The 24558-nt window shown below is 36.0% G+C and overlaps 2 protein-coding genes and 1 long non-coding RNA gene across 4 annotated transcripts; all 3 read left to right on the top strand.

Annotated features, from left to right (window-relative positions):
• The first annotated feature begins 3533 nt into the window (after positions 1-3533).
• LOC124435186 (short transient receptor potential channel 4-like) lies at positions 3534-10012 on the top strand. Its single transcript, XM_046985133.1, has 5 exons — positions 3534-4358; positions 4543-4738; positions 5609-5791; positions 9067-9129; positions 9790-10012. Exons 1-5 carry the CDS (start codon positions 3562-3564, stop codon positions 9964-9966), a joined length of 1416 nt encoding a protein of 471 aa, XP_046841089.1. The 5' UTR covers positions 3534-3561; the 3' UTR covers positions 9967-10012.
• Positions 10013-14001: 3989 nt separating this feature from the next.
• LOC124435330 (ETS-related transcription factor Elf-4-like) lies at positions 14002-16610 on the top strand. Of its 2 annotated transcripts, none has more exons than XM_046985265.1 (3): positions 14002-14322; positions 15487-15654; positions 16077-16610. In XM_046985265.1, the coding sequence occupies exons 1-3, from the start codon at positions 14068-14070 to the stop codon at positions 16086-16088; spliced, it is 435 nt and encodes a 144-aa protein (XP_046841221.1). In that variant the 5' UTR covers positions 14002-14067; the 3' UTR covers positions 16089-16610. The 2 variants fall into 2 exon arrangements, with proteins under 2 accessions (XP_046841221.1, XP_046841220.1); XM_046985264.1 differs by having other exon boundaries at positions 14010-14322; positions 16013-16397.
• A 3058-nt stretch (positions 16611-19668) lies between these two features.
• LOC124434629 lies at positions 19669-23404 on the top strand. Its single transcript, XR_006944848.1, has 2 exons — positions 19669-20559; positions 20629-23404. It is a non-coding gene; the product is annotated as an uncharacterized LOC124434629 (long non-coding RNA).
• The last annotated feature ends 1154 nt before the right edge of the window (positions 23405-24558 follow it).

Below are 24558 nucleotides of genomic sequence, written 5' to 3'. Positions count from 1 at the left end.
ACATAGACACAAACTTTATGGCCTTCCATTTCCATTTTATATGTTTGTGAATTGACATTTCATTAAGCATCAAAACACACACAACCTTCTTGCCATCTTTCTTTGGATCATGAACTTTAACTTCAAAGCATTCAAGGCATCCTTAGTGAATCCATTGTCTCCATCCATAGAATTTGACCATGATCAAATTAAATAACTCTGGATAGGGCAGACAATAAATCAATTATCTTTACAGCATTATCATTTTTTAAGACTCTGCCTGGTCAATAACATCTTCCAGTCATCTTTACTCCTTGGTCTTCCCTGCATGTTGTCAGCAAATAGAACATAACAAGCTCTGCTCCAAATCATGGGTACCGTTGGAGCTGATCATTTCTTTTTGATACTTACTCACAGAGCAAAATGTGTGCAGGGTCTTTTTTGCTTTAGGGAAACTATTTTGCAAATAAATGGGTAAATTTACGATTTCATGCATTAACAAATGACAGAAAAGTATGCAGAATTTTATAAACAAAAACTGGAAAACATCAGTATATTTGGCGTTCAAGTCAGTCTAAAAAATACGATCTTTAATATGTATTTTATGGCTTTTCAAGTGCATGTATAATTGCTTTTCAATCGTTGACGGACTAACAAAACAAACAACTAACTCACCTGTGAGAAGCGATTTGTTCCTTTTTGTGGAAACTACGACATCCAACGATTGAACGATTGAAGTGTTGGCATTATAAAAGAAATGCCAACAAAGATATCGTCACAGAATATGGAACTAACGATATCCATATTCTGTGATATCGTGTTTGTTTTTGAAAAACTCTTTATAATTTACAATAGACACCAGGGGGAGGTCGAGAATATTATTTTTCTGCAAAGCGATCATTTCAGCGGAAATACGTCCTTTGGCCGCCATTTTTTTGGCATCCTCGCCCCAGTAAAGTTAGCCCCTCCAGTTATTATAGAACTCAATGAGTTTAGCGGACACCAGTAGCCATTTGCGGCGACCATGAAGACTGTGGGCGCATATTGCAGTATATTTTAACAGGAAAATGTCAAACAATAACAACTTTGAATTTTGAAATTAAATCTAAGCTATTAACTTAGTTGAACTCGCATGACTCTTACGCATCGCTTATTGTTTTCCTGACCCTGCTGCACTTTTTTGTTGATCAGCGATATAAGGTGTCCACTAAATTGCATTTGACCCGTCCTACAAAGTTAACACAATGTATGTTATTTATTGTCGAGAAAAAGGTTTTCGAAATGCATGCCGCGAGACTTTGACAGAACAGTCACGTTTTAACTACATAATACTAAGTGCTAGAAAAATTTTGCGTTTTGTTTTGCATGCGCTTGTTTCAGACAGCACTTAAATGAATATTGCATATTCCAAAAAATCGATGATTCGTGGCTGTCTTCGTGTTTAGAACATTGAAGTATAAAGCCTGAAATACACGTCTAAGCTTCTACTTCTACTGCATTTCAAAATTCATGGCTTTCGTAGCAAATACTCCCTCTTTGAAAAAAATTTCTAATTTGAGTGGGATTGTTCAGTAATGCGATGCATCTCATTAGTTGGCTTCAAAGTGCAGTGTTTTTCCTTTCATAAATTCATGTAATATAAATATCAATAAGAGAGAATGCCCAATATACATACAAATTTTACATAATTATTCACATACACATACAAAAATACACCGGCAAAATACATATAAACATATACGTTTATATAATAACCAGAAGAATTTGAGCAATTTCATTGGTTGAGAGCTATGATCTATAAGAGGACAGACGCACGGAATTGACTTCACAGAAAATTTCTTGTTTTTAAATGACAAACGAACTGCCACTTTAATTGAATATTTACTTGAATTTATCACTGAATGGGCAAATAAAAGGACTAAGAATGCCTGGTTAAAGCAGTGGACATATTTGAGCAAAAAGAAAAGAAAAAACCCTGTTTTCAAACATTGTCTTGTACTTCGTCTTCGATAACAAAATTTCAACAAAATTGATCAGCCATTGCTTGTTTATTTTGTTAGCTAATCACATTTTATCACGTGATTAAGCTATCGAATAATATTCCTTCAATCCCATACATCACGTAAGCGTGATATTTGCAAAATCAAGACTTTTCAATGTTCCAAGTGTTGGGGGACAAAGAAAACAAACTGTTTGACAGTTTAATTTGGGCATTTTTTTGATTTTATTATATAAAACAAATAGATAACATTTAACCGTTGTGTATACAGTTACATTTGTTTTAAAACTAAAAGTCACCCACCCGACGGCTCGTGGCCACTTTTTCAGTTTTTATCACAAATGACGTCATAGCCGTGTATCTATAACTTCATAGACAACGGTTAATGTTATCTATTTGTTAAATATACATACACAGACACAAGTATGTAATAACTATTGTTAGAACATAGTGAAAGACACTTGCCAATCAGCATCCAGTATTTTCATGTTCTTTTCCTCGCATTGCCTAAATTCACGAAGTGGTAAGGGCTTTAAAGCTCAAAGAAAATGGAGACATAAGTTAAAAGCAATGGAGAGCATTAGCTTATCGGTATTCTATATATCTCTTTAGTGTTCTCTATATAGAGAATACTAATTTGGATGTTGTGTTATTATTGTCGATTTCCTTTTTAGCTTTCTCTTAATAGAAAATACAAATAAGATGTAATTAACACCCTCGCGGCTTGGCTATGTTCTAAGACGGTTAGCCTTTAAAATGTTCTTTCTAATGCCGGGGACTTTAAATCCCATAGAACACACGGTATAATGCCCTAACCCTTTCTTAGGGCCTATTTATATGGAGCTGAGTTACCCGGATGAGCGAGTTACTCGCCAAGCCGGTTTACTCGGCCCTTTATATAAAATGAATGCATTTCCCAGTGAATCGTTTATATGACACATCCGAGTAACTCGCCTTACCGGGAACTCGGTTAGTGTAAGCGAGTTACCCGGCTAGGCGAGATGAATTTTTATCATATAAACGCATTTGCCGGGTAACTCGGCTAGGCGAGAAAATTGGCTCTGTTTGTACGCATGCCTACTAAGCCTTGTACTTGCAGCATGATTATACAAAAACATACTCATATCATACTTTTAATTTTATATTCACCCATTCCATTTTTGCTGCGAAACTGTGAGACTTTTTAAACACTGCGCCCTTGCTCATAGTTAGCATTGCCGAACTTCATTTAAGACAAATGAACGGAAGTACTAGCCGAGTTACCCGGTGCCATATAATAGATCACTTTTTCAAGCCGGGTTGAGCGAGTAACTCGCTCAGCCGGGTAACTCGGCTCCATATAAACAGGCCCTCATTCATTGTTCGTGCAGTCTCCGTTGTGATATTCGCTAACAGCTAACAGTTAATTCTTAATGTCGATTGTAATTATAAAAATCGAGGATGTTTCTTGCGAGAGATTCGACTGTTAACGCACAAAAAATATAACCGCAGAACAATCATTTCAACAGTCATTCATTTTCTTTGCAAAATCTATATCTTTCTCATTTTAGTTTGTTGCACACACATTTAGTCAACATCTTCTGATGTCACTCATCTTCAAATGTGCCAAAGGGTGGCGAAACAACAACATCATATACAAAATACGTTTTGTGACGACTCGAGTTCTTATATTCCCATTGATGGCAGTGGCGTACATCGTACTTCCTTGCTGGAATTCATCCATAACGATGAAAGAACCACTGATAAAATTTATCAACCACACAGTAGCGTTTGTAATATTTCTCTTGCTCCTGGCCCTCTCGTCCACCCAGTCTCTAAAACTACGAGCCGGTGACACACCAAGTGGTTTGGAATTCCTGATAATATGTTATGTTTTGGGTCTGATGTGGTCAGAATACAAGCAACTTTGGAGCGAGGGACTACTGCGCTATTTGTCCAGCGGTTGGAACTGGATGGACCTATCTATGTTGCTCATGCTATTCGGCGCTTTTTTTATTTGGACGACAGTAGCGATTAAAGCCTCGTTCTCGAGCTCGAATTACACCGAGCAGTTAAAGATGATCATAAGCATCGCAGATGGTTTTTACGCAGCAGGAATCGTCATGAGTTTCTTTCGACTGATCTATTTGTGTCAAATTAGCCGCTATCTGGGTCTTCTCCAACTCTGTTTGAGCAGAATGGTACGCGTTATTGCCCAGTTTGCTTTCATAAGTTGTGTCGTATTGTGGTCATTCTCAATAGGAATGCACATGCTCTACAACTCCTCGAAACACTATCCAAGCAAGAACTCGACAAGACAGTCGTTTACCAATAACAATAACATAACAAACATAGAAGAAAACGGTTTTATTGGCTTGTCATGGCATGGTGACTACAATGGGTAATAAAAACAGACTTCTTTTCCCTAAAAAGGTTTTTTAACATTCATCAATATACTACAACCATATCATACCATGCCGTTGTATAGCTCGTTTTATCCCTTTAAGGCAAACACTATAATCTTTCCCCGCTGAGCACATGTGACTTTTAGCAATTAAACAACTTTTCAATTTTTTCATCGTAAGGTTATTGAACAGCGTTGTTACAATGTCGTGGGCAAGTTTCAATATGATCGAATTAACGAGTTTGAAAGCGTTTGACAACACCAACATGATCCAGTTTTGGAGTGCTGCATTGTTTACGGTCTATCATGCTTCAACGATGATCGTTCTTCTAAATATGCTTATTGCAATGATGGCCAATTCTTATCAACAAATTGAGGTTAGATGGTACAACAAATGCCCCTCTTTCTTGTGAAGAGTGCAGCCCCCCCCCCAAAAAAAATTAAAAATATTATGGGGTTTACGTTCTGGGACCGACTCTTGTAGTAACTTAATATCATAAAGAAGTCCAACTTAGTGGGACCAACTTTCATCGTCCTCAATCAGCTTATGGACACAAACTTTTATGATGTCAAAAAAGCCGGGGGATCGCTCCTCCACACCCACCAGATGTGTTTCTGGTTCTAGTGGCTACTTTTCCCTTAGCTAAGTCTTAGAGCATAAAAAGGGTGCCTAAAATAGCTCTTTTAAATGTCAAAAATGACAGCTGTGAATTCACTAGTATACAATACAGAAGAAAAATAGATGGCCCTGAAAAGCAATCAATATGCAGAGGCAATCTATAAACTTAAAACTTTTGGAAACGGTATTTTCAGTCCATACAAGTGCAAAACATAATATTGATATTATCGTATTAAAACACATATAAAATATTGATATTATATCAAACCATGACGTATATCATCAACGAAAGTGAAGCTTAATATGTAAATGACTGAGAGAAAAATGGCGATGCGAAATTGCTTCAAGACAGTGGTCATTGGCATTTTGAAAGCAAGTGCAGTAATTCCTCAACAAAACAAACTTATAAGTCCACATGTGTTTTTTATTAGTTGCTACATGCACCGACTAACAATAAGCAATGTCCAGAAGAAACTCGTGGACGTAGGAAGATCACTAATTCGGGTAGTGGGAGAAGGGGAGAGGTCTCATAACGATAAGGCATGATCAGAGTAATCTGTTGAAAATAACGGAATCAAAAGAAAACAAACATCGCCCATCGTTCATATATATATATATTGCTTTATAGGACAACATCGAAATCGAATACAAGTTCGCCAGAGCCCAGATGTGGGTGGAATTCTTCGACGACGTCGCGACACTTCCTACTCCGTTCAACATCATTCCGACACCCAAAACGATTTACAGAATATTTTACCTGATCATCGAAAAGATTTGGGGCAAATCTTGGGGCAAATCGTATCACGTTAAGGTATTCCTGGTTTTGTTACTGATATGTAACTAAGAACTAAGTATGTGTTTGCCACGACCCTGATTATAAATCGTAAGTATAACGATGGATATTTCAAAAGCGTTAAATGGCCTTGAAACTACACTGGTCGTCAGTAGTGTGGCTAGAAAGTTTTTCCTCTCGCTATGCAAATGCCTTTATGGTTTCAATGTAAACAAATGTAAATGATGGCTTACTTTTGGTTATAAGCAAGAAAATTTACACAGTGCTGTGCGTTGATTAAAATGTTCGCGGAGCCCCTACATTACATGCCCGTAGACAAATATTTTGAACAACTGATATTTCATTTTCAGACCAAAAAAATCGAGATGAATTTTACCAGAAAAACTATAAAAAACCAATTGTAACAGTTTGGCAACATTTATAATCAAGATTTACACTACAATTCTTTCAATCGCTTAGGACAATAACGTGGCATAATTCGCATGATGTTGAATATGTCTTTGTTTAAGTTTTCACTCTCATCATCATGGGAAAAAGAATACGGCGCTGACGAATATTAGCATGTCGTAAAAAGCTGCTCCAGATAAAGAAATACGCCTGTATTCTAAAAGGTCAATCACACTCATTGAGCGAGGCTAAAAAATCACCTCATAATTATTCGAAGACTGCATTTTCGCTCCACTGATTGCTGGAATTGAAACGCTGAAGCGACAATTTTGCCATCTTTAGAGAAACGATTTTTTTATTTTTTAAAAAGAACGCAATTTTTACGTTGCACTCAGTGAGTATGAGTGGAAGCTTTTGGACTCAGTGTAAAAGCCTCCAGGTATCGATCTCTGTGCGTCAATATTAATTTTCTGGTGACTTATACTGTTGCTTGTACAATGGTAAAGCAGAACAGTAAAGCGCTGTACAAAGAAATAAAAAAGTGGGTGATTTGAAATTTATGACACAAAATTTGGGCTAATGGGAAGAGCAGCAAAATAACCAACTGCATTACAAGTCATAGCACAGGAGGCATTGGGTCCGTTCAGTAAGAGCTTCATATCTGCAAGAGTTAAGTGCCAATCGGTCGGAATATACAAACTTAATAATCCATGATTTATGGCGCGTGCACAACAATTGCTTTATTGGCAAAAAGCCTGTTTTTCAAATAATGCAATGACGAGGGAAAGGTGGCACCTCAAAGAGAAATAAACTGCCTTTAATGTAAATATTACTTATAACAGAAATTTGATTCTCAGGTTGAGCTAGCTGCTAGCATACATCTATAGCATATATCTATTTAAAATTTATACCATTGTTTGACCAACCAAACTGATGGTAACGATTCCGCTCATTACTATGCACGTTTCACACAATCTGGTAGATCGTGCAGCTGATCTGTCTGCCAGTATTTAGAAGACGCCACTTGAGTTGGTTGTTTTAAGGGAAATGTGAAACTCGTTATCTCATGACGGAAAGATTTATCCAAAGTCATTATTTTCCGTTCGACAAGATGTGCCAAGCAAGGAAAGATGTAGGGCTCACTGACTACAAAATCTTCTGTAAAACATTTTTTGATTAAAATGGCTGAAGGAAAAAGCTATGTTCAGCACCAAACAAAATCTAAATGATTTTTCATTGGTTTCGATGTTGGCTATGTCTCGCTTCTTCAACTATAGGGGTAATAACGCAAAGGCAGCTTTGAAATAGCGAATGCAATCAAAGAGAATTTCTGCAAAGATCTTAATCGTTTCACTATCTACACGGCTTCCAATGCTCCGAAGTGGTAATCGTTTACAAAGGGTCAAACCACATTCTTAGTAATGAAATAAAATATATTCATTAAGGTAACAGGAATACCTTACGATACTACTTAAGAACTTTTGATGCAGATTTGATACATCTATATCATGGACAAAATTTGCGTTAAGGTAGAGCTGGATTATACTCAATATTACCCACAGATGAGACTTGAACAGTTTACAATAAAAGTTAGATGGGCGTTGTCCAGTGAAGTTGAACACCTAACAAGGAAAGTTAGAATGGATGCTGTTATCATAAGAAACACTCAATACCCGGCCCTAGGCTGCACGTAAGGTAAAGCTGTAAGTTTTCTCAATGTCGAGCTAAATATTACCGCAGATGCAGATTTAAACATTTTGCAATAAGGTTAACGAGGCATTCTCCAAAGACGTTGATGTCCTATGCTGTACAAGTGGGGAAGCTGGAGTTTCATTCAATATTATCCACAGATGCAAACAGGAACAGTCTCCCAGGAAAGTGGGAAGGGTGTTGTCAGTGAAGTCGATATCATAAGAGTCGCTCAGTGTCCTATGCTGTTTGCAGTGAAGCTGGAGTTATACTAAGTATAATCCACATTCCAGACTTGTACACCTTACATGGAAATCAGAAGAGATGTTGATGTCATAAGATGTCCTATGCTTTACACCAGTGGAGATGGAGTTATACGTAATATTGAACTCAATATTATTCCATATGCAGATGAGAACACCTTACAAGGAAAGTTAAGGCGTTCTCCAATGATGCTCATGTCATAAAAAACGCTCAGTACCTTTTGCTGCACATTGTTTGACGTTCACAATTGTTGGCTGCACAATGGGCCGCGTAATGAAAAAAACTGCAGAAGTCAATAGTCAAAAAATCCTAGCTATAGCAGTTCTGATAGCCAGATACAATTAGTTATCTTGTGACAGATTTTTCCTGTCAGTTTCTATGAAAAGACCGATTGTCAAACGTTGAAAATTATTCCAATGTTCAGCATTTGCCATTTTCCTATTCAACTTTGAAATTTTGCGCCCTTCCTTGAATAAATTATTCGGTCTTTGAATAAATTACTCAACGTTTTCTTTTTTTCGCCCAAGAGAATAGTTTTTAATTTGAATTGCACAAGTGTCTTTGCTAAATCCAGCCTTTAAACGGAATGATTAATTGAAAAAACAACCACAAAGACGCTCAACGCACTTTCTAGGTACCAGGTAGTCTGTGCAACACGTGGTGGCTAAATTGGAATACTGGCTTCGCGTTTCCACACAAGAAGTTTTATCCAGTGCTTTTGAAATGTTATTAAAAATTAGTCTTGTGATTTGGTTGCATGTGACACGTGGTGTATATATAATCACAAAAATGCGAATTAGTAAATAATAACTACAGCAGGTGTTGGGAGGAAGTTTATCATCTCCATGAACTTCCTTAAACCCGAATAATTAACACTCCTTAATGTAAACATTGATCAAACCCTAATAAGCCAATCGAAAGTTGTCATTCGTCAATCATCGTTTTTTTTTCAGAAGCGTTTCTCCCTGCATCGTGCAGGCACTATTGATAGCAGTCAGAGGAAGCAAGCCTATTTGGTAAAAACATATACTCACTTTAATTAGTTAATTGGTTATAATTGTGATCATGCGAATTCAATATGTTAGTCAACAATGTTTTTACAATACATTTCCTTACAGTCAAAGGATGCGAATACTTAGAATTTTTTCCGATCATTATGAATAATAATTGATCTGTGGCAAATCATATATATTGTATGAGTAAAAAGTTGATCACAAAAACTATTCAAATGAACGAGATTTATATTTATTGGAAGATTACAAGCGATCATTAAATCCGTAACTGTGTGTAAGAGATATGCGGCTAGATTAATGCAAAAAATTTTTGGGCAGGAAGTTGCGAGATTTCAGAAAGTTCGAAGGGTTTCATTACGTGCACGCTGGGAGATGAAATTTTCATGTTGTCAGGAGTTTATAATCTATAACGCAAATTGATCATGCATCTTTTTTAAAACTGTCGTGCTGTTCACCATCGTGCGAACGAAAGCTCCTCTACACTAAACACAACACAGAAAATCCACCTAGTTGCCAACAAAATTAAAAGCATGCAGCCTCTGTAAAGACATTTTTATGACAGTAGACGCACGATGCAGGCAGCAGATTTCTAGTTTATATGAATTGAGTGTATTTCGAATGTTGAAAAATGATTTGTGTTTACGCTCTTTTCTATCCTTGCAGAAACTTAGTGCGCAACTGGTGAAACGTTATCTGGCAAAACGCAGTTTGAGTGAGAAGAGAACGGATGCAGACAGCGGAATGCTTCAAGCTATTGAATCAAGCAAGACCGAATTACGACAAACATTAAAAGAAATAATAAAATTTATCGAGCTTCGAAAGAAAAAGGAAAATAAATGAGGCATGTTTTTATCAGAGCACACTTTAATACATGTTTAAACCTTTATCAATTTCTTTCCAGTGCAATCTTATATCAGAAAGTTTTCACTGCAATTGAAATGTTCGTGGACAACGCTTGTAAGCAAAAATACTGAGCACTGACAGCATCCTTTGGACCTCTGCTAGATTTCGACGTTCGTTGCAAGTTTTCATTTGCGTTTTTACAGGATTTCGCTGTTTTGACCTCTTGACCTTGATGGTCACGAGATTACCCAAGACCCAACATTACATAAATAGCAATAGATAGCTTCACAAAAATAACAAGTTCCGCGCAAAACCTCGAGTAATTTAGCTACAAAGGCAAGTTCGCCCTGGCAAGTCATGCAAATGATGCCTGGAATTCACACAAGATGAAAATCTTCCCACCCCAAGAAGGGAGTGTTCACATGGGGAAATATTTAGCTAAGGAAACGTTTTTGCAGACTCGTAAACAAAATATCAAATTTACCAATTATAGAAGAGAAATTGTAGCTACTGCTTTCGGTCGCAGCAGACCAAATGTCTTCCAGGAAATAAGACTTTTCCGGTCTTTTCCTTTACATCCCGTGTTCTTGTGGATCGCTACATCTTAGTAGAAAGCGAGGGAATATAAATTTCGTCTGATGCATGCAAACACGAGCCAACGAGTTTTTTGGAAAGCGTAGTTTTACAAACTCGATAATCTGACACTTCTAATTATCTGACCCTGTCCTGTTGGCTGCAAGCTTGCAAAAAATATCGAGGAGCAGTTCCACTTACGATATTGCACTTAGATACGAACCGACAGGAACAACTACACTGTCTGCAGTCGAGGTATTCAACAGAAAATCGCAAACTGCACAAAGAGAGTTTTTACGCTCCGCAGTTCTTATACAAATACATTACAAGCTTGAATCGCCTCTGCTAAAGATCAGCATAGAGCATTCTTGAATAAATGACATCAAAATATTTAACGGAAACGACATATTAACGACAACCACAAAAACAAGAGAAAAAACTGTACAAATTTTGTGATGCATTTATGGTATGACCAAGCCTTTCACTCGGTTTTCCCATGTTATGATCAAAATACAATAGAAAGTGTACGTATATAGTGCAGCGTATGCAGCTCCTAAATGCATGGAAAATCATTATCCGCTTTATCTGATATTTTAATCATTCAGTTGACGTACATCCACGTGGGTGAGCAAAAACATGCCCGATTTACAAAACGCAAACGTAGCTATTAGATTAAATAATGGGAAAAATTTTCCCCATGCATGCGATCGAAAAATATGTGCCTAGTTGTCAAATAACAACAAACTGAACATAACATTACCACACAAAGCTGGTAAGTACTTTCCACTGCAAGGTACATTTAATGTTATTAGTTTATAATTGAAATATAATGAATAGTTTGCGGAAATAGATGATGATATATTTTCGAGAGTTCCACACACCGCAACCGGTGATGTCGGTGAACGAGAGAGAAAATCAGAAACTGACCGAGAGAAATAAACGCTAACGCTAATCGATCTAAACATCCTTTACAAGATTTGTGCCTTGCCATCCGAAACGTTTTAGCAAATCGTACACAACATGCACATTCAATTAGCCAGATTTAGTTACCTCACAAATATACAGTGGCATTTGGGAGAAATAATAATTTCATTAGCAGCAGAAACATTTTCAATAAGAACAAACTGGAACTAAGAATCGTAACTGTCTCATAATTTACAATCGACTACGAGATTCCCTCAGTCATAAATTTTGCGAAGTCATTCATGTGCTATTGCGAAAAATAGACAATAATAGCGAGCGCCTCGCCTTGATTGCGAAATTTCATAAAAGGCGATTGACGATCTGCAGGGCAGCCATGAACGCGTTTGTATGGCGAAATCCTAATTACGCGACAGATTAGTCCAATATGACGTCAATATATTTCATGTTCCTGTTATCGTCAACAGGCATTCAACAACAATGATCTTCCGGTACATAACCTATTTTAAATAGCTCGCTACTTAATCAGTCTTTGTTTTATTACCAACACATGCAAATATACAAACAAACTGCTTTTATAAAACCATGTGCACATGAATAAGAATCACATTGACATGTCGATCACACACAGTTTAAATTACACATCGCAATCTCATGCGAACTTTTGCAAACTATGTTATCTTGATGAAGACCTAATCAACAGCTACAGTAGCAATACTCACAATTTCTAATCTTTTCTTGCAGTAACAAAGCGAAGCAAAGCAAAATTTTCAAATATATTCGGAAGGCTTCCTAAGTGATAGATAAAACCCAGTTTCTACAATTAGACGATTCACTATCCATGATCGGCTTGTCTGTAGAGATAGAATAACTTTCACGAAATTGTCAGAAAAGCTTTAAAAACATATTCCGTTATTAAACCGGTTTTGTGCAATAGGGCCTTACAATAACAAAATTTTAACTCTCTGTTAGTGTTACGTCTTCAGGAAATACCAAAATTCCAATCAAATTCAACTTTCAGATAAGTCTCGTTAACTTTAAGAAGTGTCAATGACATATGTATCCTCTCTTGCTAGGCGAAAACAAACGAAATCAAGCCAATTAAACCTGTATTGGGAAGCGATTTCCAATAGCTTCAGGGTGCAAAAATACCGCGTGCTTATCATCTTATTTTGAACGCAAACAAACTTGACATTTTAATGGGAACAACTTAGGACAAGTTCACTTGATTCGCAGACTACGGAAATTTCGAAATCCAAGAAGAGGCTTTCGAAAGCCAAAGAGTAGCTTTGCTAATATTTGGTCAATACTAACGTAACAAAAGCATAAAGGTTATGTGTAACACAGACATATTCAGACTTATGTTTAATTTCGATATCTTAAGCACAGCAAGTGCGAAGCAGTTTGTTTGTGCAGCAAAATTGGTAACAGGAGTCAGGCGATTCAACCACATGCAAAGCAAAACGTACATAAGAACACATACAATACAAACTTGACAGCGAGCTGACCTTTGAACTTTACCGGACGTGTTCGCCAACCCTCGCAATTCCCTTTCCGAAGTACTTCAGCAAACCCATTTCACACCTTAAGTGGAAGTTGCATAACGTCTACCTTCAAACACGACAAAATGGGATGCTGCAATGATAATGTTTGGAAAAAGGACTCTACGCTCTACGCTTCTCACTATTGGCGTGACTATTGTCGTTCTTACAGAGAAATTTAGCAAGTGTTTAAAGGTTCTATGAATAGTTAAACAAATAAATAATTTAAGTCCCTTTGAAGTGAGAACCATGATCCAAAAGGTCATTAGGACATAACTGGGTTGAATTTCACAAATATTTCTTCCAATTAAATGTGTTATTTCAAGTCTTAAATCGTGGTAATATCGGATCAATTGACTGTAGCTCTATTTTATCCACATTCTTTACAATTATTAATTTACGTATGCGATAAGGTGAAAGAGATTTTTGTATGCAACATTATCAACTAGCCAATACAATTACGAAAGCATTATTTCTAACAATTGTTGCCAAAAAATTCGTTCTCGTTGTACACTTAATATTTAAAACATAATCGCATTTGATTTCTACGAACGAAAAGTGGCGATGAGCATTTGTGTTCGAAAATGACAGAAGGTCAGAGAGACATTTAGGAAAACTCAATGCAAACTGCTGCAGTGCACTTTTATATCAAATTGTAAAATGTTCTGCTTATATGTGTAGTTAAATTTAATGTCGAACACTTGCTGATCAAGCATTAAATTAATACATGCCGACAAGTTATGGCGACACACCCAAGTTAAGTGTTTTGAGACGAGTGAGTTTTTATTGCAAGCGATCAAGATAAAAAATATTATTCGAAATGATATGTTAAGACCATACACAAACCCTCAGCCAAAATTCGGTTGCGTACGCCTGTTTCAAAATTCAATCTTCTCTTTCACCGGAAGTAGCCCAAGAGGTGTAATGAGACTTACGTCACAACTCTCTTTGTGCACATTTCAAAATTCGCTGTTCAAAATAAAAGGAATGGCCGACACACTAGTTCTGGTATTTCACGACTTGTGAACAACACGAAAGCACAGACTGCAACGAGCTTCGGAGAATGACACAGAAAGCGCGTTTTTGGAAGAGCACAAGAACGACACCGCTGCTTTGGGAGTTTTTAATAAGCCTTTTGCAAGATGTGGAATGCCGAGAGTTCATAAAATGGATAGACGAAAATGAAATGACTTTCAAGATTGTCGATTCTTATCAAGTCGCAACGCTGTGGGGTGACATAAAAGGTAGACCTCATATGAACCAAAACAAGTTGCGAAGAGCCATACGACAGTACTATAAGTCTGGAGTAATGAAAAAGGTAGCTGTTACTCATTCATGATCTATAACCATATGCCACATGGCTGTAGCATGTGATTCCCAAAAACAACTTAAGGATTTTAGCATGAAATTTGCCTATATATTGTTAAGAAGAGAACAAAAAAGTTCACCCAACACATGGGATAAGAATTTCACAAGCCTATATTTTCAAAACGCCGTCGCTTGTTGCAATTTCTTCATATATGGGCATCTCATGGAAAAGATTGTACTCTTGCATATAGAATTGACGATTCATTTGTAATTAAAGGAATAAATTTTCAAAATAAGATGCCGATTTTAGTCGACATAAAAGTAGCTAAGCGATAGAACAAGCTTTTGTCCACTGTCGTAAATAGCAGCACCGTTGTCTCATGACTTGATATGGGAACAGGCTTATGGCGTTCACAAATTTTTGGACAATCTCATCCCAAAAAATAAGTATGAATTTGAAATTTAAATTGTTGCCTTCATGAAAGAGTCTCGATCTTACGCACTTTTCGATCAAAGCACACGGGGAAGTAATTTACAATGTTAACATGAATGTAACTCTCAATCAATGGAACGACATATCTTTACACGAATACAGATCACTACAGAACAGAACACAATACGAATCACACAAGGATAAGCTATAACACATAAACAAACATTACTAAGTGCCATCACAACATACATGTTTACGAACTTGCAGTTATCTTCTAACTGTGCGTATGAATAGGAAGAAAATCTCAGACGTTTCCAATAGTTTGTCGAAAATGACCGGTAATGTGACAACGCTAGCCCAAACACATACTGTTCGACTGATGATTACTGCTTTTGAAGTTTTGAATACGATTTTCACTCTCACATGTGCAGCTAGCTACAACAAAACACATCAGGGTCAAGTTGTTTTTTTGTTGATATTGAGCTCAAAGAAATATTTTTATTGCCAATCTTAGGAATATTCTTATTTTCAATAAAATGACTTAGTGCAACTATCAGAGAACAAAATTGTGCTGTCGTGTTGATGCTCGTTAAACAGAAAGCAGTTTTCATCGATATATCGTGAAAAGATTTCACTCAAAAGGTTTTGTCTGTTGTTGGACCTCTCCACATGACAATCACAAAGAAATAGTGTGGAGCCTGTCACGAAGTGAAGTTAACAAATCATTTTTTTACTCTCTAGGTAAAAGGACAGAAAGGTGGATATAAATTTGAGAAACTACCATACAATCCATTTTCTACGAATGAACGCCAAATATTGCCAGAAAATAATACTGATGACAAACAAGAACATGAAAATCACACAACAGATGAAGTACAAAGCTCGTCTTGTGAACTATCACAAATCATGGTGAGTGTATACATAGACCATTGCTATATTCTTGTGAATTTGAAATGTGCATAAAGGTGTTTTACACTGTGCACAATTGATAAGGACAATATTAATGATAATGAATCAAGTAAACTCGTTTTGTTCACTGCAAAATTCAACTGTCTAAAATGAATGCAAAATATTGTTTATCATCGTTTGTATCAAACATATTTTATGTTTGCAAGCGATTTGATGAGTACTGACCAGTCAAACAATCATACAAAGTTTAAGTCCAGTTAAAATAAATAAAAATGCTTCATAGTTGTTGTGTAAGTGCATGCATGAAGATGAGAGAAATGCAAGACTTTAGTTAACATCACTTTTGAACTGTCTTTAGCGTTCTGAAGTAAATGAAACGCACAGAAAGAGGCTCACTTGTTTTGTTGGTCACTCCATTACAGGAGAAAACGTGACAGCAAAGATCTCCACGCCAAAATTCTTACTTCCAGATCCCATATACACGACAGACAGTGTATTTAAAGCAATCTGCAGTGGAGATATAAGCAAGGACTTGTTAAGTAACCTATGGTTGGATACCAACACGATTAACGTAGAAAAGGATTTGATAGATGCATTGATCAATGATGTTCCATTTTCAGTCCTGTTATAGATATTTGAGGATATATTGCAATTTGATTATTTAAAGAATATCATTGGGATTCAAAAGAATATAACTTATAAAATCTGTATGAGTTATACCATAAATTTTACACTACAAGCAATACGTATTTTGTCAGCAAAATCTAATATAGGTTCGTATGGGCGAAAGGGAAACTGTGCACAAAAGATTATACTTGTGTCAGAAATACAAAGACAGCCATATTCGAGAAAATGAATAATGCACCAACACAATCCATCGTTAATAAAGACACTATTTGCATGAAATGTATGCAAAATACAAATACACCCCAAGTTTTCAAATATCGTTCTCTGAACTGACATTGTCTGCATTATTTTAGCACCGACGTCAGCCAAATCACTGTTCATGTAGGAAACTCCTTCTCCTTTTCTTTTTTCCTTCTCATTGACTTTTTCTTTCTCCTTCTCTTTTCCTTCTCCTTCTCCTCACTCTTTTTGTTCTTTTCATCTTTTTTTCTGTCTCTTGTTAAAGTATTATTATTATTATTGTTTTATAACGACGTTATTATTCTTATGCTACTTATTCTTCCTCATTTACTATTGTTCATCTGCCCATCTTCGTCTTCTTCTAATTCATATCCACTGGACATCGGTAGATTGCCCATTAAAGTCTTCCTCTAATTCATATCTAGTAGACATCTGTAGATTATCTTTTTCTATCTGCATTTGATAATCTCCCACGTCTCTAATCTTCCTCTTGGCACTGTCCCAGAGCATCTATATTGTCTGTTATCTCGCATTTGACAATAGGTAAGATTACGTCCTTGTTTCCAGATAACTTCTCCAATAGGTTTACTAAAGCAACAAATTTCCCTTGATTAAAGCCGACGAAAATTTCCCCAAAATTCCCTTGGATCTTTATTGAATAGATATAGACGACTGGTGGCTGTTGACGATTGTCGAGCTCTCGTGGAGTCCTCGTAGAGCTCTCGTAGAGCTCTTGAGAGCTCTCTTCTTTAGTAGAATATTGATTCAGTAGAATACTGATTGAAAATTTTGTTTGGTCTTATTGTTATTTTTTGTAAAATATTTCTATTTTTCCCAATATCTTCTTCCAAATATTTGCATATAAATTTGGCACCCTTAGGGCATGCGTATGTTCCATGAGGCGTATGATAGCCCGCCTAGCGAGGGTGAACATGTTGCCTCGAGATCCCGCCTCGCCAACTATTTTTATGTGTTTGTCATCTTGTATCAGATGGAGTAACAGCCAGCCCAGTTAAATAGGATTCTAGAAAGAACAACCCCCTCTTTTCGTCCCGGTGATCGAGGCAAATAATCGTCAAACGTTTCAAGAGAAAGTCGTGAATCAAGTTCCAAAACTGATCGTCAAGAGTGAAGGATCTTAAAAAGACATTATCCACACCCCTAAAGCGATATGTATATCAATAAATAAAGCCAAAAAATATGAAGATGAAACTGCGCAAAGATCATGCAGCGACTACGGAACGCTCTGTTCAATTATTCACCAATGCTCTGAAAAAAATATGGCTTGTCTTGGTGCAAGTTGGCAGAAGCATATGTCATTCGGCTTAAATATTGTTACAAAGAATAGTACAACATGGCAAGAGCTGTGTGTACAAAACAATAGCTTACCATCAACTATATCAATTGCAATCTTGTGATCTGTAGCTAAATCGTAACTAAACTTTAACCAATTTGAGTAATAAATCATATCACTTGACTGGTCAATAGTATTTTATACATTTTTGACGAAATGTTTTGAAGTATATTTTATATTGTTCCATTTTCTCAATATTTCGTAATACTGACGCTTATGTGTTAGACATTAAACAAATAACATTCATTTACAGTTGTACATGCATACGCTTAGCTCGGAGAGTAAATTTCGACTTCCGGTTAAAGCACTATTGACATCGTTATTTTGGGTCAAGCATTCAACAATCATAACCAAAAGCATACGCCATGCACTTGAAAATGCACACTTCAAAGAATATTAAATTGCTAGTTTAGCAATAGTTTATGACACACTCAAATGGCAGCTACAGTCCAAAAAGATAATTTTCGAAACATTATTTACAATAATAATAATGCGCAGAAAATTGTAGGAATTTGATGCACGCAAGCTCTTCATCGTTCTATTCCAGGTGTCTCCAATAGGAGTAGCGGCAATAGGAGTAGAAGAAAGTAGTTTGACGATAGAAAACGATTTTAGAGAGCCTGTTATTTCGCAAGAAATGAAGATGCCTGGACAGGCCGAAGGAACTAATGTGAGAGAGACATTTGAGAATTATCAGATCCTAAACCTCACCCTGAATCGTGATAAATAGTTCAAGCAGCGTCATACTTTGATATTTCTGATCATCTCATTGGACACGCTGGTGAATTGAAAAAAATCGTGGTATACTTTCACTTCACCAAAAACCACGATAAAGCAAAAGGCAGCAAGTACTACAGAGAAAGTCTAGTTATATCATATAAGGATGATGGGGACTCGCGCTTGTCTTTGATAGTCGAGACAACGCTTCGTAAGTAGCTATAGCCAAAATAGAGCTAAAGCCTTTGATCTGGTGCAACCTTCAAGAGTTAGATAAGTGTTGTGTATTCCATACAAATAGTGCATTATATCTGGCTCAAGTACGCACATATTATATTTACGTTGGTGCTAAGCCAAAAATCAACAACTTTCTTTCAACACTACAAAGACGAGCCACGCCTACAATGAATTCTTGCAAACGAGTAACATAGGCCGTATTCTGTATCAAGAAAATGTGCTAAAAAATGATTTCTAAATGCCGAAATTCATGACCACATAAAAATCATAGAAAACTACTTATTTTTAATGACTGAATATGATTTAAGTTGTTTGCATCTCTTGAAATTGCAATCTTTGGAGTTTCAGTACTCCAAAGTTTCATAATATTCGTCTTTACCTGTCGCCATCTTGTTTTATTTGTGAAACTGATGACAATATAGCAAAAATTGCGGGTGCACTGTTACATGATAGCAACTGCTATCATGTAATATCATTTATAAACTACTATTATATTATATTATATTACTAAGCATTCCATATTTTTATATTTTAACTTTAAAATCCATTTTGCAATGTCATTACTAATTAGGACATAATCTAGAAGCTTGCTTGCATGCGCTAGAAGCTTCTTATATAAGCAACCGCATTTATTTATTGTGGTTAACTATTTAGTGCTGTAACATACTGTATTGCGTATGGGATGTAGGTCACAAAATACTTCCCATTAGATATTATATATATATTAGTTTACACCACTACATACGAGCTATACGAGACTATCTTGGCATTTATGCCATAACTATCTTTGGCTTCCTTTAATCTATTTGTGTTGAGTCATTGTTGGACTTCATTCACGGTTGTACTCAGAGAGAGATAAGTTTTATTCATACTTATTGATATTATCCACTTATCCACTTTAATATTTACGCGTTGGTCAATAAATTGTTTGAGAAATATAACTGGTTCACACTATCTTTGTTGCGTGTAGAAATAGAACCAAAATTAATAGTTATTCTTTCGGGACCACGCACGTAACATGCACAATGATCAAAACAACAAAAAGGCGAGCTTACGGGGATGTGTAATCCATTTTAAAGGTGAAAATGGGCCATTGACTGATTTTACCGAGGCATCTTTGAAAAAAGTTTTACATTGTCCCAAGCTTTGGTTACTATACAATGGTGAGCAAAAAGACATCGCTGAAAAGAACAAAAAGTTGATGAAAAAAATTCAGTCCATGAAAAGTCCTTTGGCTGAGTACCGTGGAGAGTTAAAGTACCATAGAAATTGCTAGGCAAAGTTCACCAATGTTGGCCTGATTAGACGGGCTGAAAAAAGAATGAGCAAAAAGTTTGAAGCTTCAGCAGCCACTGTCAATGAAAACTATATACAAGAAAATAAGTCGACAGATGTAAATGAGCCTCACACGAAACTGCTACGATCATCCTCGTTTTGTCATGACAGTTCTAAACCTCCGATAAGAACTATAGCAGTTTTGCCATCAATATGCATAATATGCAAGCAAGAAAAGTCCTTCGCCACTCAATCGGTAAATAATGTAACAAATAAACCAATATGTTACAGGTATTCCAATACCTGTTTTGTAACATCATGTTCTGTACTTAATCTACCTACAATATGATTTTACTTTTGTTGTCTTACTGATGGTGAGGAATGTCCAATTTTTCTACAATTTGGTAAAGATCTTTATTTATTGACAAGAGTTCAGCGATAGTTAATGCTTCAAGGTAAATATAAAATATATTTTTGCTACTATCGTCTTTTTTGCATTTGCTTTGTATTTCTTTCGGTCCTAGGTACACTCTCTTTGCATCTGGCAAGTGTTCGGACGAATGCCTTCCCCCGAATGCAGATAGCATGCTTTTGCACATTAAGAGAGCCAACTACCAAGCAGCCATCTGGAAGAATAGTTTGCAATCGCACATTAATGTTCAACCTCCTGTGAGCCATGGATGGCACATGAAAAATGGTCAGTTAGAGATTCTTTGGATGACTGGACCATCTGCTCCAGGTACACAGTGTGTACAGCAGGAGCTAGATGGCGACCAAAGGATTCTGAGTATCTCATGTGCCAATTTATTATCGTTATATTATTTACACAAAAAGATGAAGGACTCCTTCGCAATTCAATTTCAAGAATTGTTTTTTCATTTTTTAGTCTTTTTGTCCATCAAGCAGCTATGGAAGATTAATAGCTAAACATATCATTTCAAATTAACTTAGAAAGATTGATCCTTAATCATTATTTAGCACCGTTCTTTTGAATATGAGCCAGCAAATTTAGCGAATTTCACACAAAACAATATGGCGGATATAGAAAATATATGTCGAATTTTTGATGGCTCTAGCTCTCTTGATTGCAAGTTTTCGGGATGTAAACAGGCAGATTTATGTTAAGTGAGTACATATCAGTACATCTATGTTGTTTTTACTTAGTCATGAATTTCTGCATCTCAACCTGAACAATAATCCACCATAGGATACGACCTAACAGTTGTTAAAGCTGTAATAAATCTGGTATGGTTCACAGTTGCAAAAAATGCTCAGAAAATGATTCTCTACAAGAATATCTTAAAACATTGCTGGAAGAGTCTTTCAACAATGGCAAAAACAACCTGTTGATCAAAAATGGCGAAGAAATCTTTCAACTTTTGTAAATTTATCGAGTTGCTGGTAGAGGCTATAGATAACCTAACGTCATACTCATACATCGTTACATATGAAACGAAATTTCTTAAGAAAGAAAGGAGGAACTTGGCAATATTTGAGCATTGATTCTTGGTTCCTTGAGAAAGTTTGCTTTTTAACCCACCATAATTGAAGCTCAATATTTTTTACGACGAATTTCCTGTTTGATACAAAGGCTACAGAATACGTTCAATTTGTTTGCATAAAAAGCGATATTGGCATTGATGGAAGTTGTATTTTGTTTGTTACAGGAAGCCACAGCAAGTTAGCGTAAAATGACATTGGCTGTACAGTTAAAAGAAAGGCACGTGCCATATTGGAACAAATCACTTGAATAAAATTTTAGATATCTATCATGGTGTTATTTCAAAGACAAGTATTAAGATGAAAGAATGGAAAGCGTTCGAATGGATTTTGGATGGGGATATTTGCTTCCAATCAAACCATACAAGGAGCACGAAGTTATTACCTCTTCAAACCTACAAGGTCCGACATTTTGCAATACAAACAAACGGCAGAAGATCAGGAACTTGAAGGCTCGTTTACATCACAGGAGAGCAATATCCGGTCCTCCGAATAACATGAACACAGAGTCTTTGAGGGATAGTACGTAATTGGTGTGGCTCAGGAGTAAGTGGGTTGACAGAGAAGAAAAACATGTGAAGATGTATATCCTACATGTACATGCTAAATCCATTTGGAGCTGCAAAAAGTTTTCGTTCGCCAAAAGCGGATATCTGCCATAGCGGATCTATAGTAGGATATCCACTATAGCGGAACGAGAAAAATATTGACTGTGAGAGTCCGATTGCTTAATTAACACCAATATCGGACAAATGAATAATTTTTAACCGTAGTTGCCATTTGATCTCGGCCAGCTGCAAATGGCTAGCAATTCAAAATAGTTTATAGCGTGCCTTTAAATGTCCGAGATATGTTGAAAAAATAGACCAGAACTATGAGCAGAACTCGAAATTTGACGTCTAAAATCATGATTATCAAAGTCATAATTTAACAATCGCTCAACTTTTCAAGATGCTTATCTCAAGCTTTGCATGTTTAGTAAAAATCTTGTAAAAATGAGAAAAATCTGAAGTTTAGAGGTACACCCCATGTTTCACGATTAGCCGTGAAGTAAACCTTCACATGAGGATGATTCACATGGACCACACAGAGGAATGAATTTTGGAGGTCATGATCGTGTCAAGTGGCGCGAAAGTTCATTGGTTATTTTTTGTAAGGTAAATGTTTGTTCGAATCTTATGCTGGAATGGGAATCAAATCCAAAGAATGCAATATCAAGTTTATGGTCAATCATTGAGAAGTTTTTTTGATTAAGTAGTAATCTCTAAACGCATCAAGTAAAGGGAAAGAAATACAAAGACTACAATCAATGACTCTTTAAAAAGTCAAATATCTTGATAAATAACAGGGAGCGAATTCCAAATGTACAGTTCATGTGTTTTATTTTAAATATATATGATACAATCAAGACAACATTGGGTGATTAGAAGAACACTTGTTGAGATGGGAGATAGCCCCCATTCATCTGACTAAGCAAGTCAGTCAAGAAAAATGATGTTTTCTGAAGCAGTTGGTTGCTTGACATGATATGTTTCTGTTTCATGTACATCAACTTTATATTATTTTGAAATAGAATTTACAATTTTGGTAAACAACAAATCTTTGATATGTAATTACTAATTGTATCCATTACCTGTATGTAATATAAGAATTGATCCATGGAGGGTGCACTAGTTTGGATTGTATTTTGGTAGCTGTTTGCAATTGCCAGACATTTTTTATTAAATTTGGTTTCTCATAATGCCATAATCAGGGATATGTATTTAGAAAGTGTGCTTCAATAAACACAAATCACAACTATTTTTGCTTGGTAATTGCTTAGTAAACCAACATTTTGCAGAGAAACTGGTCGCTTCCATTAAAGCCATTTCTGTTGTAATAAGTGTATTTATTAAATTTAAAGGAGCAGTCAGACCTTAACACAACTTTCACTCATATGAAAGTGTATATTGTTCTTACCTCTCTCCAAAGAAAATAGAATAGAGAAAGTTGAATATATAGTTTTTTTACAGTAGCCAAGCCATCTCGTTTATTTTTTCAGAAAATGCAAATATCTCGTGTGTTCATTCGCTGCAGAAAGAGTGAATCGAATTTTAATTTTCTAATAATTTTGTCCTTGATTTCTTTACAGCCTTTTGATACGTAAGATTTTATCACTCGAGTTATGTAAAATATTTATATACTGTATGAATTTTTGCATTTTCGCTTTCCTTTATTCGAGCTATTGACACAGCGCTCACCCCCTGCCACTTTAAAAGTTTGAAGAAGTCTGGCAAGTTAAAAAGTCTCCTAATATTTTTATTAAGCTTCATTAAAAACCATAGATGCAAGTAAATATAATACAAAACAAGCATCTCATTTAACAGTCCCAATACCGTGTCAACTAAACAGGTGGATAGAACAAACTTCTAAAGAATGTTTTAAAACCAAAATCTTACCAATAGGACTGTTTTTCAAATATTTTGAATATTATATATTTTCATGTATTCTGACATAATATGCCATTGTACAAAACTAACTTGAAAACGGATTGCGTTCAACAATTTTGCAGAACACCGCAGAGTAGTTGAAATTTCTCTTCTTCAACAAGTGAAAAAAAAACATATTAAGGTTTCCTGGCTCCTTCAATTTCAGCACAACCTGTCATATGTCTCGTTCACTTACGCTGTCTCCGTTGGTCAAAATCGGCAATTAAATTTTCAATAATACCATTCATTTCTCACTAGAAGATTCCATTTTTACGACAAAAACTATCAAACTGCCAAAGCCAAGTGAAGATCCGTATTCCATTGTAGTCTCGTATAAAAAAACTCCAAGACTTTGACAAGACTTAAATCCAGACACTTTTAATGATTTGGCAGACTCATTCAATTTTTTGCTTTTTCAGCGAAGCACAAGAACGACCATGCGAATAAAAAATTAGAACGTCAATTGTTGCCAAGCATCTTAAATTT

Source organism: Xenia sp. Carnegie-2017, unplaced genomic scaffold (assembly GCF_021976095.1).
Source record: "Xenia sp. Carnegie-2017 unplaced genomic scaffold, XeniaSp_v1 HiC_scaffold_14, whole genome shotgun sequence".
Taxonomy (NCBI): Eukaryota; Metazoa; Cnidaria; class Anthozoa; order Malacalcyonacea; family Xeniidae; genus Xenia; species Xenia sp. Carnegie-2017.
Note: the sequence above shows the minus strand (reverse complement) of the source record. Positions and strands in the feature narration are given on the sequence as shown.

Bases quoted from the DNA above. Each gene is read 5' to 3' on its own strand.
- LOC124435186 (XM_046985133.1), top strand. From the start codon at position 3,562: ATGTCACTCATCTTCAAATGTGCCAAAGGGTGGCGAAACAACAACATC. The intron at 4,739-5,608 runs GTTAGATGGTAC...ATTGCTTTATAG, and splicing joins ATTCTTATCAACAAATTGAG to GACAACATCGAAATCGAATA. The intron at 5,792-9,066 runs GTATTCCTGGTT...TTTTTTTTTCAG, and splicing joins GCAAATCGTATCACGTTAAG to AAGCGTTTCTCCCTGCATCG.
- LOC124435330 (XM_046985264.1), top strand. From the start codon at position 14,068: ATGACACAGAAAGCGCGTTTTTGGAAGAGCACAAGAACGACACCGCTG. The intron at 14,323-15,486 runs GTAGCTGTTACT...TTTACTCTCTAG, and splicing joins AGTCTGGAGTAATGAAAAAG to GTAAAAGGACAGAAAGGTGG. The intron at 15,655-16,012 runs GTGAGTGTATAC...AACTGTCTTTAG, and splicing joins GTGAACTATCACAAATCATG to CGTTCTGAAGTAAATGAAAC.